This window comes from Corvus hawaiiensis, chromosome 1, assembly GCF_020740725.1.
Source record: "Corvus hawaiiensis isolate bCorHaw1 chromosome 1, bCorHaw1.pri.cur, whole genome shotgun sequence".
Lineage (NCBI taxonomy): Eukaryota > Metazoa > Chordata > Aves > Passeriformes > Corvidae > Corvus > Corvus hawaiiensis.
In genome coordinates, this window is record NC_063213.1 from 25,244,264 (window position 1) to 25,258,620 (window position 14,357).

At 36.1% G+C, this 14,357-nt stretch overlaps 1 protein-coding gene across 2 annotated transcripts in view; it reads right to left on the reverse strand.

The window, feature by feature from the left end:
- Positions 1-2,078: 2,078 nt before the first annotated feature.
- VPS41 (VPS41 subunit of HOPS complex) overlaps positions 2,079-14,357 on the reverse strand; it is a 114,247-nt gene continuing 101,968 nt past the window's right edge. For both annotated transcript variants that reach the window (XM_048297075.1, XM_048297068.1), the window contains exons 26-29: positions 9,256-9,355; positions 8,419-8,463; positions 6,888-6,967; positions 2,079-5,313 (exon numbers count right to left, since the gene is read on the reverse strand). In XM_048297075.1, the coding sequence (XP_048153032.1) occupies positions 5,233-5,313; positions 6,888-6,967; positions 8,419-8,463; positions 9,256-9,355 (306 nt within the window). In that variant the 3' untranslated portion in view covers positions 2,079-5,232. The remainder of the gene's footprint in view (positions 5,314-6,887; positions 6,968-8,418; positions 8,464-9,255; positions 9,356-14,357) is intronic.

Below are 14,357 nucleotides of genomic sequence, written 5' to 3' on the forward strand. Positions count from 1 at the left end.
TTGCCCTCTGCAGCTCTGGCCACTTCCTAGCCCTTAATTATACTACTACACCTCCACCTCTGGCAGCTCCTTCAGGCTGGAGGGGTATCAGCCTCCACTCAGCACATTTCTGACTCCTGCATCATGACTGGTCCTAAGCACAGTCCAGGAGCAGATGCCACTGGCAGCCTTGTCCATTCAGATGGCAGACTCCTGGGTGAATGTTGCAGTCAGAACATACCAGAACCCCTAAGATCTGCTGCATTGCAAAAGCTTATTATGATTCCCATTCATGGAAGGCTTTTAAGGCTAAATTTAGGTCATTCCCACTATGACTCATTGGCTTCTCTTAGAACTTCTCACACACTCTTCTACATTTGATGCCTCAGACACTTCAGATGTCCTGTCTTCTGCATAATTTAATATTTGATTACATTAAAAGAAAGCACACATTGTCTTGAAGAACAGAAAAAACCATCATCTTGGGATATTTCTAATGCCAAAAGTAAATTAATCTTTCACGGCCCAATAGAATAGGAAGACAGTCCCAAAAGTATGTAATTAAAGAGTCATTCTCTAAATGAGGTACTTCTTTTCTTACAAGTCTTGTTTAAATTGTTTTGAAAGTACAGCAGTTGATTTATAGCAAGTCTTTGGCAAAGATGCACTCAAGGGGGAAGCTTTCTAGAGAGGAAGAGACCCTGATGTTATGTCTAGCATTTATAAACAAGGGTAAAACTTACACTGCCTGAATAAGAGGCCAGAATTGTACAATGGAGAGGGAAAACTGGCTTCTCAGAGAGATTTTTCTCATTCAGATAATTCCCTTTGTTCAGCATTAGGTAAGAATTTTCCTGCAAGTAGTTTTCCAAACTGCTATCAAGTAAGATAGGCAGGGACCAGTGCAACCAGCCTGCAGAGATGACACTGTATTTCCAAGGTGACGAAAGACGAACAATACTTGAATGCTAAATCACAATATTTCAGAAGCAGGAAATCCACCATGACTTTTTATTTAAGAGATTATTTCCAGTTCCCTTGAACTACAGTAAGGACTCTACTCAGCAAGCAGAAAACCACTGTGGTAGTGTATTCAATAGCAAAGAGTAAAACTGTGCCTGCTTAGAAGATTCCAGCTGAATAAACATTAAGCCTAAGATGGAAAGTGATTAAATTCCCTACAATGAAAACTTGCTAGACCAACCTGTGCATTCTATACAGAATATTGAAAGTGTCTACCCAATTATCAGCCAAAATGTAGAAAAACGTGTTGCAGCATAGTCTTTTACTAAAAACACATTTTGAAACGTAACAGACAACTTGCTATTTCTTGTTAGTTGCTTTCCAGTAGTGCTTGACAAATCCTTGGCAGTAACTGTCCATGAAAACAGTTATTCCAAATATGATATGGATCCAAAATATCGTATTTTGATATGGATCCATGGAATATGATACCATATAGAATATGATACGGATCCAAAAACAGGGAAGCCAGCAACGAATTTTGTTTTTGCTCTTGCTCTGTAACACAAGACCAGTGTCAGACACTGAGCTTATTCATGTTCCAACATGTAATACCCAATGTGTTCAAGGTTTCCTGTAGTGCAGCTATAGAGAACATATCTTTGTATATAGAATGTCTTGAAGGATTAACTGACCCACTGAATCATGTCAGGGTGGGCAGCAGACTCTTGCCCAAGCACCACATACAGCTGATTGAATGTATTGCTGATCCAGTAGAACAATTAACCTCTTCTTTTGCAGAAGTCAACCTTTATCCTGACGCTGTCCACTTTACCTGAGCTCTCAGCAGGACTAAATAGCCTCATGCTCAGCAGGCACCTCTAGCTTCCCATCTCTTGGGCCCCCCAAAATCTTCAGTGTATCCCAATATTTTCACCAAGCCTATCACATAGCATTAAAGGTTTAAAATAATGAAACAAGGAGAGATGAGAAAAATCATCCAAAGACTCACTTTTAGCCTGTCACAGGATGAGTGGGAGCTTCAAACAAGCCCTGCCTTAGCCTCAGATTTTGTCAACAGTTTAAATTTAAAAAATCACTTTGGCCCGCAAGTTATAAGGATGGCAGATCAGGTCTATGTATAAAAATGAATTTTTTATTAAACAGACAAGAGATAACAGATGAAACATCTTACTCAGAATTACTTACTACACAGTATAAAAGTAAAGAACTACTAGTAGATTACAGCATAGCATATAATAACACTGCACTATATCAAGGTACCTATAGTTAAGCTAGCAAAAGAAATAGTATTGATTAGGAGTCGAATGTAACTTACCACTGAAATGACGATAATGTACACAGATTCCTTTATTTAAGCCCTGGAGAGTAACTGCAAAGCAGGCATCCCTACTCATGAGAAAAGCTCCCATACATTTTCAGGAAAATGTATAGAAGATTTCTGCTTTGTTAAAGTTTGGTGAGGTTTTCGTAGTTTGTGAGTGTCTGTCAGTCAGACAACTTACCGGGCCAGATCTCACTTCAACAGCAAGATGTTTATCGGCAGCTGGGAGATTCCAGACCAGTGTTAACCCCATGGCACCAAAATAACTCACTACAAGACAGCTTGTCTTGTTTGAGTTATCTGACAGGTTAATGAGATAAGTTCTTGTGGGGGTGAGATGTCCTGCTACAAACCAAAATAGTTTTCTGTCTTTTGGTATGACAAACCAGTATGTACTTACTTGATACATCACAAATCCTTTCAGTTGGCTTCATTGGTCAAGAACTCACACAGAACAGGATGTATCAGAGAAAAAATAGCTTTTAAGTTTATTTTAAGTTTACCTTAGAAGTACGAGAACTTTGACATCTGAAGTAAGTGCTGGTGAAACTGATTAAGTGCTACTCTACTTTTCTGAAAGGCTCTGCAACTTTACAGTTATTTCTTGGGCAAAATTATTCTTCAGAAGAAAAGCTCTTGGGTAGCTGAATATTTTAGACTCTAACATCAGTTGTTTTCTACGGTGTAAAGGCTTCTTAGGAAGAAGAGTGAATCAAAGTCAGGTCTGTACATTTCTTGCTGAATCTTAACAAGCAAATTTGGACTTCAGGAACATGAAAAGGGTAGTCCCTGAAGCCCAAATGAAAGAAGCTTTGGATTTAGAGAAGATTTTGATTAGATTTTCATTGAGTGATTTAAAATTACTTGCATAATGCAAAGAATATGCCAGGGTATAATGCAGTATTGCTGATGATGGCAGACTAGCAAACTGAGTCACAGAATGCTCAAATGCTTTAGGGAATTTAAGGCCAAGCTGAAGTAAAAAATACACCTTCTTGAAATTATCACATAACTCTAAGCTACAGGACACTTTGCCATATACATGTATAGAAGCAATTTGAGTTTTTCCTCCTGTAAGCTGACAGCTTATTGCATTCTCAGGATATAATATAGAAAAGCTGCTTAAAGCTACTGAAGAACGGGGGTTTAAAAAAGTTTTTAAACTTTTACAGGCATGGCATGCAATAACTTAAACATCATGGTGAAACAACCCTTGAGCTCACTGCAGCATTTAATTTACTAGGAATCTAAGCAGCTTTCCTGATCAGTATAGTGAAGAACGGATAAACGAACAATATACCTGAGAATGTGTACTACCTGCTGAAAACGAACAGCTGCAAAGCCAGTCACTAATTCTTATGAGTGAAGCTTGATGTGTGCAGACTATGCTCAGCACTACAAACCTCCTATCCTTACGTTATGCCACCTACTCCATGTTCATTAATAATTTGCACCATTTAAAAATTTTTCCTCAGCTGTCTGTATTAACACAACAGATTACTATACTTTTAAGAGATCTATTCTTTTAATGATTGTTTTGCCTATGTAATCATGCAGAGTAAATCCTAGCATTTCTAAACACATAAAATTTTATTCCAGTATTATACAGATCTGCACAGTGGACAACAAAAAATCATTATTCAGATTGCAAGACCAATTGCCCAGAGGATTTAAAAAGAGTATTATGAGTATACATAAACCAGAAATCCAAGTTTCCACAGTAAAAATTATTTTAAAGTGTACTTACATGGGAATAAAGTACAGAAGAAGGTACTTTATTAGAGGTACTGTATTTTCCAGTTTTACAGATAGACCGCAGTATCCCTATACCATTGTTTTAGAACTTAGTATGTTAACTTGTTTAAACTGTACAATTTGATGGCAAAACAATATATTTTTATTTTCAAACCCAAGTTATTAAAAAGCAGAAAGATAACTGGGGAGTTCTGATTCACTTTTCTTAAGGAAAAGACGCTTATATTGAATTTAGTCAGCATATATTATAAACAGATTACATTACTGTGAAGACATTCTGAAAGATCACTTCCTTTGGATCAACAAAACAGAATGCAGTTCAAATGAAAAGTATGGTCTTGTTAACATCCGATTGACTTAACTTAGCTGTTAATTTTCTAAGGCCAAAAGAAACTTCTAGAGATCTTACCTTTGAAAGGTCAGATACACTTTTCCCTTGCACTTAAATGAAATCATACACTTCAGTCACACATAAAATAAGCATAAAGACCTACTGCTGACATTTAAAAATATAGTTTCTGGATGAGTTGAACATGAGAAAAGCTCACTTTAAACTATTGCATTGTGAATATGAATTGAGAAATTAACCAGTTTCTAATGAACTATGAATGTGTAACCAAGGCAAATTGCCAATGTATGGAATTCGTGGTTAACAAATTTGTTAACTGAAGATATAAGCTGGCACACAGACAACTTCAAGTTCTGAAGCAATTCCACTGAAAGGAGTCAGACTCCTATGGGTCTCCAGGTAAACAGGTTCCTAATAGACTAAATCAGGACTGAAGTAGTCTGGTGAGCTGAATTCACGGCAATACATTTTTCTTTACAATATCTAACCATAAGTCTGATGTGGATCCAAACTGTAAAGCACATTAACTGATAGCAAACACAAATCTCTAAATTGTATGGGTTTTTTCTTCCCATTTTATTTTTTTTCTGTTCCAGTATGAAGTAACAAGCTGAGCAAAGGAACCATGACATATGAATTGCATAACAAAGACTTACCAGAGAAAGGTTTTCACATTTTCTCTTTCCCCAAAATATTCAATAAACAGGATAAATTACAGGAAGCACTTTTAAATCACAATCAAAATTACATACAGAAATGATGTCTAATGGAAAAATACAGTGGCTCTGCATGGTCCTAACAGATCTGGTGTCACTGACTGACATGGAGAACTAGGTAACTGCTATTTCTTCATCTCCAGGATTGCACTTCCTGGCCCCCGGTGTTTGGCACTACATATATTGCAGAACTGGACAGAAGATACCTAAATCAAAAAAAGAAAACAGGAAACTCTCAGAGAAATGTAGTCACATCAGAATGTGTGAAGATGAATGAAAAGTGCTAATGCCCTTCTCAAAATTACTGCTCACAGTCAGGCTGTTCCCTGTCAACATAGTCATGGACAGGTGAGGGAAGACAATATAAAAAAACATAGTAAGGCAGGCTGTTTTGGAGCCAGAGGGTACAACTCGCCACTCACTCCAAGGGCATTACCACCACCTGCCAGGAGAGTAAGGTCAAATTTCCTCCACACCAAAAATGAAAAGTACACAGTAAAAAGCATCACTGATTATCTCAATATATAAAGACGAGAGTAAAGTCACTTGGTCAGCTCCAATAACCACTGGATGCCTTAGTCACAGCTCTGTCTTTGGACAGTGCTCCACAGATTTCTGACAATTGAGATCAGGGCCCAAATACTGTCATTTGACATCAAATATGTATTTATTGTTGCTCTGTGTTTAGCTCTGTGTGTTTTGTGCATGCACTATTTTCCTTTCAGTATGTCACCAATAACCAAATATCAGTAACATGACTGATCACCTAAGATCACAAAATACAATACAACAGGAGAAATTTGGCTCTTTCACATGCAGACACCCATGTATTCATACATACTGTCTATGAATAGATATCATATAATATCAATGTAACATTTAAAAATCCCACCTAACCAGTCACTGACCCCAGAAAACTGAGAATGCTAGATAAATTTTAAATTATTTCTCACAATAAAATTTGGGATAAATATTGAAGAAATATTTACTAGTGGGCTTTCTCATACAGATGATCTAATACATTAAGCTTTTCATAACATATTTAAGTATACATGCTGTACCATATGGCTGCAAGCACTTTGTTTACTTACAGAAGAAGTGATTCACTAAAGCTATTTTTTCACTACATATAAATTTTCAGAGACAGATACAGAATCTTAAAAACTTAATTTTCTATGTGATTTTGTTACCATTTGAATGACTTCGTTCCTAAATTTAAACCCTGTTATATCTAGAAGTTATTTTTTGCTTTGTGTTAATTGAAAAAACCAACCAAGCCTCCCAAAAACTTATAAAGAAAAACATGTTTTGAGCATAAGGATGATTACAAAGATATTTAAACATTCACTCTGAAATGACTGATTTTTGTCTTCCAGGTCAGAATCATTTAATATGGTTCACTTGAGAAAATACCTTTATTCTTGTCTTTGAGTATGTTTAATTAAAGTAAAAGCTGGAATGGAAAAGAATTAATTAAAAAATTAGACAGACTGTATTCCCTGTATGTCTCAGAGCTGGATTACATATTCAGGTTGCAGAAAGTGATAAAATACTGTTCAAACAGCAGTGATTTCTTTCCACATTGGATGAACTTTAGTGGCCATGTCCTTGAATTCCCTTTCCTTAGTCACATACTACTATGTGGTATCATCTCAAGTTATTACTGTAATCATATAATTCCTCATAGACCCATGTCCTTCCCCACAGCTAAGGACAAAAGAAAATAATGTATCACTTTATCTTCAGCAAAGGTGTCAGACATATTAAGCTGATTTCTTACTGTGTTAGGTACAGGTAGGCACTCTTTGTGAAACATGTGTCTGCAGTGGAACACTACCACATTGAAGGACTTGGATGCATCTGGGAAACAGAAAAGAAATTCATTCAACAGGGCAATGAAACAAATGATTTAGTGGCTACAGCAATATATGCCCACATTCTATTATACACAGAGAAACTTCGAGTAACATCTCTCAAAATCGTTTCCAAATTATTCTGGCTCATTCACAGAAACCATGAAGAGTGATGGTTTCAGGTAATGTATACCAGTGATGGAGTTACAAAACAATTTTATTCTGTGGCTTAAATGCTGTATACCCTTCCACCAGGAATTTTTCATGTCAATAAATGCTACATGCTAAATTTGGGCAGGGACAACAGTAAACTACCACCAAATAATTCAGCTGCTTTGAAGAAAAGTTAGCAGAAAAATTCTTGCACTAGTGTGAAGAGAACCAGAATACTGAGCAGTTCTAGTGCCTGCACTGCATGGCATGATCCTGAAATTTGGCACCAGGCTGCCTAGGTGCATGATGTGGGTTTTCATTCCCACATGAATATTTAGCCAAATTAGAACTCTAAATACAACATCCACATATCTAAAGAATAACCACCTTATTCATGAACATCATTCACATTCTACTTTGGCTCTTTTTTTCCTCAACACACATACCTCAAAGCACTAGCACGTTCAACTCTGCCAGGTTTTCCTGTTCTGTATATTGCTGCACATGATCCCAGTATAGTTGTTTTTATTTATTTATTTAAGTGAAAAATAGTAGAAACCAGATAAACTGTAACTAATTCTATCAGGTTATTAACATTTAGAAAACAAACAAATGTCTGTACATATGCTTTGTCTTATATATTCTTGTTTGAACATGCCACGACAGATATACTCTTAGTAAAATTACTTCTTTTTAAGACACCCAACAGCTACATTGATATTTCTGGACTATAGTTGCCTTGCAGCACATACATCTCCAAAATAACATCCTGAATTTCTAGTTTCAAAACTAACTTTAGAAGGTGTTTTAAAGCTAGTCGGTTTTAAGATGTTTCAAACATGGCAGCCATGACTGAAGCCAAGAACTCTCCACCATTCAGACAAAAAGTACATTCCATAAAATTTTATAATCTTCGAGTTCAGTCTAAATCATCGAACAGAGGAGGACAAGATTTGGTGGCAGCAGCTTAGTTTTGTGGTTCTAATAATCTTTGAGAATACGTATGTTGATGGAATTAAAAGTTGCCTTGAATTCCATGTATTCAAAACAGAAAATAAGGAATAAGTGAATAAAAAGAGGTGAATAAAAAAAGAGTATCTGGGTTTACTGCAACAAAAAATGTCCAATTAGACTCCACTTCCATGTCACAATTCAAAAGCAAGCTTTGCATAGGAGATTGAAATTTATACAGTGATCACCAAGGGAGATTACACATTTTTATGAATAAATGCAAACTGTAGCTCCTCTTAAAATACTAATTAAAAAAATTTACAACCTCTTTTTTTTCCTAGAAAAGCATCCTACCTGAAGGAAGTATTGGAGACAGACATGATTCACAGATATTCTCCTCTGAAAAACAAAACAAAAGAAAACTAAGAACAGCTTTGTTAACAAACTCCATGTTTACTTTTTTATAAAGCAGCCATGAACATACTGCCATTACAGAAATGGAGCTTGGTCTTAAAGCATTTACTTAAGATGCCTAACAGAATCTATTAAAAATTGAAGAGCAATATTGAAGTAGCATTTCTAACAACAACATGATAAATATTTAGATCTGATGATGGCAGAAGTGCAGGACTAAGGCTGCTTAGGATCAGTGCTGTAGAGACAAAAGGCAAATTGAAAAAAAGGAGCATGGGATGGGTGGCTGTTAACTGCAGCATTTTGGAGCAGAAGCTCTGGTACTCTGTCCTGTCAGCTTTTGTCTCTTGCTATTAACACTCAGCTAGTGAGAATTACAGCGCTGCTCACATGCATCATTAGCACCTTGCAAAATATTTTCAACTGTTTCTGACAACCACCTTGTATCTTTTGCTTTGGTTGCAGATTATTATCGTCTGACTGTCCATGTTAGCACCAAACAACATTTTCGCCTTTACAGACAAACTGCAGGACACAATACATTACTGGCTTTGCAGAGATTGATCAAGAGAAACAGCTGCATGCTGGGTCTTGTAGTTTTTGAGATACAAGTAATTCCTTTGCAAAGGGGAAAAGCATCTAGTATCCTACCACACTCCACAGATAAGGTAAAAAACCTCAGGCTTTTGGGCAGCTTCCAAAGCAGACAGTCAGGGGGTAAATAAACCAAGCTATAGTCTTAAACCTTGAAAGTCATCATGTTTCCTCTGTACCCACCATCCACTAGGACACCCTTCATCTGAGTTCGATGCATTTTCTTCAATAAAGAAAGAGAATCAGCAACGAGTATCTTTTTGCAACCTTCCCGCAGCAAGATCTGTTGGTGCAAAGAACATAAAAGACAGTGGTTGTTGAACAGATGGGCATATCAACTATCTTGACAAATCACCACTGTGTTTCTCTGCTGCCACAGTGAGTGCAAGGAATGTTTAAGACTTTTCAAGGTATTACAAAGGAGGCAAAGGAGGAACCTATTGTTGCCATCACCTCTACCTAAATGAAAAGTCCACAATAAAAAAACCCAAAACCCCACAAAACAAGAACAAATGTCAGGAAATAAAATCCTTTACAAAGATACTGTTACCATAAATTATGAACATCTTTCTATGAGATGGTGTTAATAAATTACAACAGTGAGGAATTTTTACAGTGCCCTCAGAATTAATTTCCAAACCATTTCAAAACAACTTCTATGTATATCTTTCCTGTCTTCTTCAGAAAAGATATTTGATAATCATAAAACCTTCGTAAACAGAGCAATTCAAAATATATTTTGTTCCAACATATATCCTGCTGAGGTGTCATTTAATAAGCAGTATTAAATGTCCATGCAACTAATCAAAGGTCCCTAGTTCATTCCTCTTTAGCAGAAGTCTCAGCTTCCTTTTGACTTATTTGGTATTTTTCATTAGATTGACTTGTCATTGCCTGAAACTGTTTTGAAACACAGAAGAAGCAAGGGCATAGAAATTATACAGAGCCTTATTTCACAATACTTAATGAAGCAAGTTTGGAAATATGACAAACCCAAGTAAGTATTTTGGAATTTTTTCTTTCTCCTCCCAAACTGATGTTTGGAAATTTCTTTTCCAAGACAACAATTCCTTTGAAAAGTGCTTTCCAAAGATACTCACAGTCAATTATAATGTGACCAACCCTACTAAAAGAGAGGTATAAAGAAGCAATGTTCCTTCCTTTCTTCTGATCATTTGTATTACAGGAAATATTGAGCATTCTAAGATAGTGCAAGATACAGCGAATGCAAATACCTAAGAAGAAATACAATAATAGATTTTATAGCCACGTGGACACGGTCCAAAACTCTACCTTTTTACATACACACTATGCAGTAATAAGGCCACACTACTAAGAATGACATGCAGATAAGACCACAAATCTGAAGTACATTGAAAAAATTAACATTGAGTAACACTATGAGCATTTAAAATTGGGCATATCAATAGGTGAATGACAGTTTTCCAGTGTTAGAGACATTGAGCTATAAAACATTTCAGAGCACCAGCAACTGAATGCAGATCTACGAGACAAACACTTAGAAAATTAATCATTTTTATCTGTTGATAATCTCAGGAACAATCTGGCTATGTCTTTCCCCTGCTAACTTTATCCAAAGGCAACAAAGAATGTAAAATTTTGTTCTAAATAAAGAAAAATGTTGCAAGGTTTGAAAAAAACCCAAGAAACTTTTAGCAAGGACAACTGAATGAGACTGTTTCAGAAAGACAGATGAAACCCCCCCCATGCTGAAGTAAAAGGAGTAAAACAAGCATAGAGTCATAGAATATCCTGATCTGGAAGGGACCCACAAGGATCATCAAGTCCAACTCCTGGCCCTGCAGAGAAGAGCGCCAAGAATCACACCATGTGCCTGTGAACACTGTCCAAATGTTTCTAGAACTCTGACAACCTTGGTGCTTCAACCATGTTAAATGAAAGGAGCAGAACAAAGATACAGTGGGAAGATGGAAGTGTGTCTTAGCCTTTTCTAATTAAAATACAGTGTGCCAATAGGAAAATTTCATTAAAAAAGAAAAATGAAGAGGGAAACAAAAGACATCACTAGATCACTGGAAAACCTCAATACTGTTTGATGCCTGAAAACCCAGGAGTAACAGAAACACCTGATAAAATGCATCTTTTAAGAAATATGCACTTTCTGCCATTATTTAAACAACACTAAGATCTTTCCATACCACATTTAATGACTGTCAGACCTTATTTTGCTAGAAATGGAATACAGTAGGTAGCTATTATTATAAAAGGAAAAATCACAATGCATAATGTAAAATGTCAATTCTCAAGGTAATATATCTCAACACTTCTGTAGAAACTGAAAACCTCAAAGATGGATAATTTAAGAGTTACAGAAAGCAAAGGAGAAGGAATTTGGAGTCAAGAGAGAGGGAGCTTCATTAAAAGGGAGGAGAAGTAGGTAACTGTGGACTAAGATTAAGTTGAACTAGTTAAAACTGACATTGGGCATAAATCTATAATGAAATCACTTTCCAAGAAGAAACAGAATTGAGAATGAAACTGAATTTTACTTATCCTTTAAAAGCATATAATTGTGAGCACAAGCAGGACAGCATCATGCACCTACAGAAAGAAGTTTTGTGCAAAAATAATGCCTTCATGAAATTAATGAAAACTGCTAAAACCAAAACAGCTATTGCAAAAAATAGTTTGTTTTCTGGCTTTATTAGGGAAGATATTAGGCATAAACCCTTCTATTTAATTAAAACAGTCTTGATTTACAAATGCCTAACATTAAAGAAAAGCACTGCAGTATGCAGTTAATTTGAAAGGGTATATTCAAAGCTCTGGGAGTAAATTCAGGCCTTGATTCAGCTTAACCCTCAAACAAGTCCAACTTTCTCAAGGCCACTCACCAAAATTCTTTCAAACAGCATCACTACCACAATTAAAAGCACATTATTTTTAATCTTTACAGCCTTGTCCCCCTGTGCAAGCTGCCACCTGCCCCCTAGTGCCTCCAAGGTGTCTGAACAGCATTTTTAGTTACATTCAGGACCATAACCTAACAATTTTTCCAGGTGCTATTTCAAGCAGCATTCATTGGATTATCCCTGGGTTCTGCTAGTTCATAAACTCTATTATGAATGGATATATGTGGAGTCTGTGAATGGATCAATGTCTCTTACCCATCAGAGTTACTGCAGGTTCAAGCAAAGTGCAAACTAGTAAGTCAACATTTGACTAAAATGCCTAATCCACAAAATCTATAGTACTATATCTAAACAAATTGCTTCTGTATTTTAAAGCTAGGGAAAAAGTAGACTTAGAATACCAACATCTTTCAAAGTTTTATTCTTACAAATGCCACAGGGTGAAAAATGAAGCATTTCTTTATAAAACAAAGAGGTATTTAAGCGTCTTCCAATACCACAATAATTTGCTACATTTCATTCAGATACAAACCAAAGCTGAAAAGACACCTATTTTATACATTTGGAAAGCTTAGCAGGCTTATAATTAACTCACAAGTCTACAAATAAGGGGATTTTTCTCCCAGTCTTCTTTGTGAAATGTGTGATACAATGCTTTAGAAACCTGGAGAACGGTGATTTAATTGCACTTAAATAAAAAAAGCACTAGGAATGTGTAATTTCTAATAAGTAAGCAGGTTTCTCTTTAAGCCAACATGTCTAATTTATCTATAAATTTATGGTAGCAACGTAGATTTCAAAAGCAATAAAAAAGCTTCAGACTACACTTTTTTGATAAATGCTCCTATTAAAATTCAGAGAACTATAATTTTGTTCTCATTGTCTATGTCTTCATAACTTTGTTGTTTGTGAATGTTACTGTGTATAAACACTAAAATCAGTATTATTTCAGCAGTAAATAAACTTTCATCACTACAGTCAAACAGTGTCACTTGATTATGTACTATGGCTTTAATACATGAACTCAAATGTTGACAAAGAGAAAAAACCGAAATAAATCATCCTCAGGGGCGAAAAAACCAAAAAAAATCACTTCAAGTTTTAATCCCAATTCAGAAAACCACTTAAATGAGCACTTAAATATTTCCCTGCTTAGGGGAATAGTTAGGAGTGTGCTCAGTTTTAAGTTCATGGCAGAATTACATTTCCTGAAGTTGGAAAATAAAAATGGGTATTCTGGAAGGCAGGTTAATAGATCCCTACTTGTAAAGCAGAGCTGTAATGTCAGAGAAAAAAGCAAATTAGTAGCGCTTACTTGAAATAGTAATCTAAGAAAAAAATTGTACATGATCTATGTTTTGTTTTTGCCCAAAAGAATATTTAATTCTGCTTTAGTGCTATGCTTGGTTGGTTAATAGTGATCAGATTTTAAACGTTAACCACACAGCTGAGGTGAGCTTATAGTAGCATATAGAACAGTTGCAGCAGTTCATCTAGTGGGTGGCAATTTGTTAAAGTGATGCAATCAGTCTGCAGTCTGCCAATGTTAATAAAAATTATTCAAGGAAGAGTCCGTATTAAAAAAAAAAAATTACAATCAAATTTGCATTAGTAGACTTTCTTGTTGGATTCTCTAATGCATGCTGTGAGTCATACATCCTTTGGCAGCCACTCAGTTTGATTTACTTGGTTTTGCTGGGACGGAAAGAGTGGTTTTCAAAAAGACAAAGTCTGTCAAAGGCCCTGCTTCTAACTCCTACTCCTCCATATTTCAAATCACACCTAAGTACAGTTTACTGGTATGAAAAATCAAGAGCATAATAGGAAATTTGCATTTGCATGCTTACATAGGCATAAAACAGTCTTATCAGGGCTTGCAAAAGGAACCCATTAATTAAACAATATAATGGCACAGTGGTAACATTGTTTGGGAAGCCAACATTATGAAAAGACCACCACAGTTTTTGTGTTAGGCAGTGACTTGCAAGTCAAGGAGCAGGTTCTCTTTTCGCCTGTGCTCCTCCATGGATCTTAGCACAAGATTCTTTTTGCCTTTGAAAATGAGAACAATGAAACTTACATGCGTACAGATTTCAAGATCCAAAAAGATGAAGTTATAGAAAATCCTAGCCAATGAAATCTGTATTTCTGAATGAGTTCAAAATGTCTGGTAGGTTTCATGCTACGTATCAGGAGGTTTCTACCAAAAGACAGAGTTGTGCCAGGCCAGAATGAAGGCCACTGACTTCTCAGCATGAACCTACACAATGTGTAGAGGTATGACCAGGCATTATACAAACACACCAAAGACTCGTTTTAAAACAGCTAATGAGGCAGCAATAACAGTTCCACTAAGGCAGAACTGCCCTCAGCAAGGAGAGGCTGCTTAGA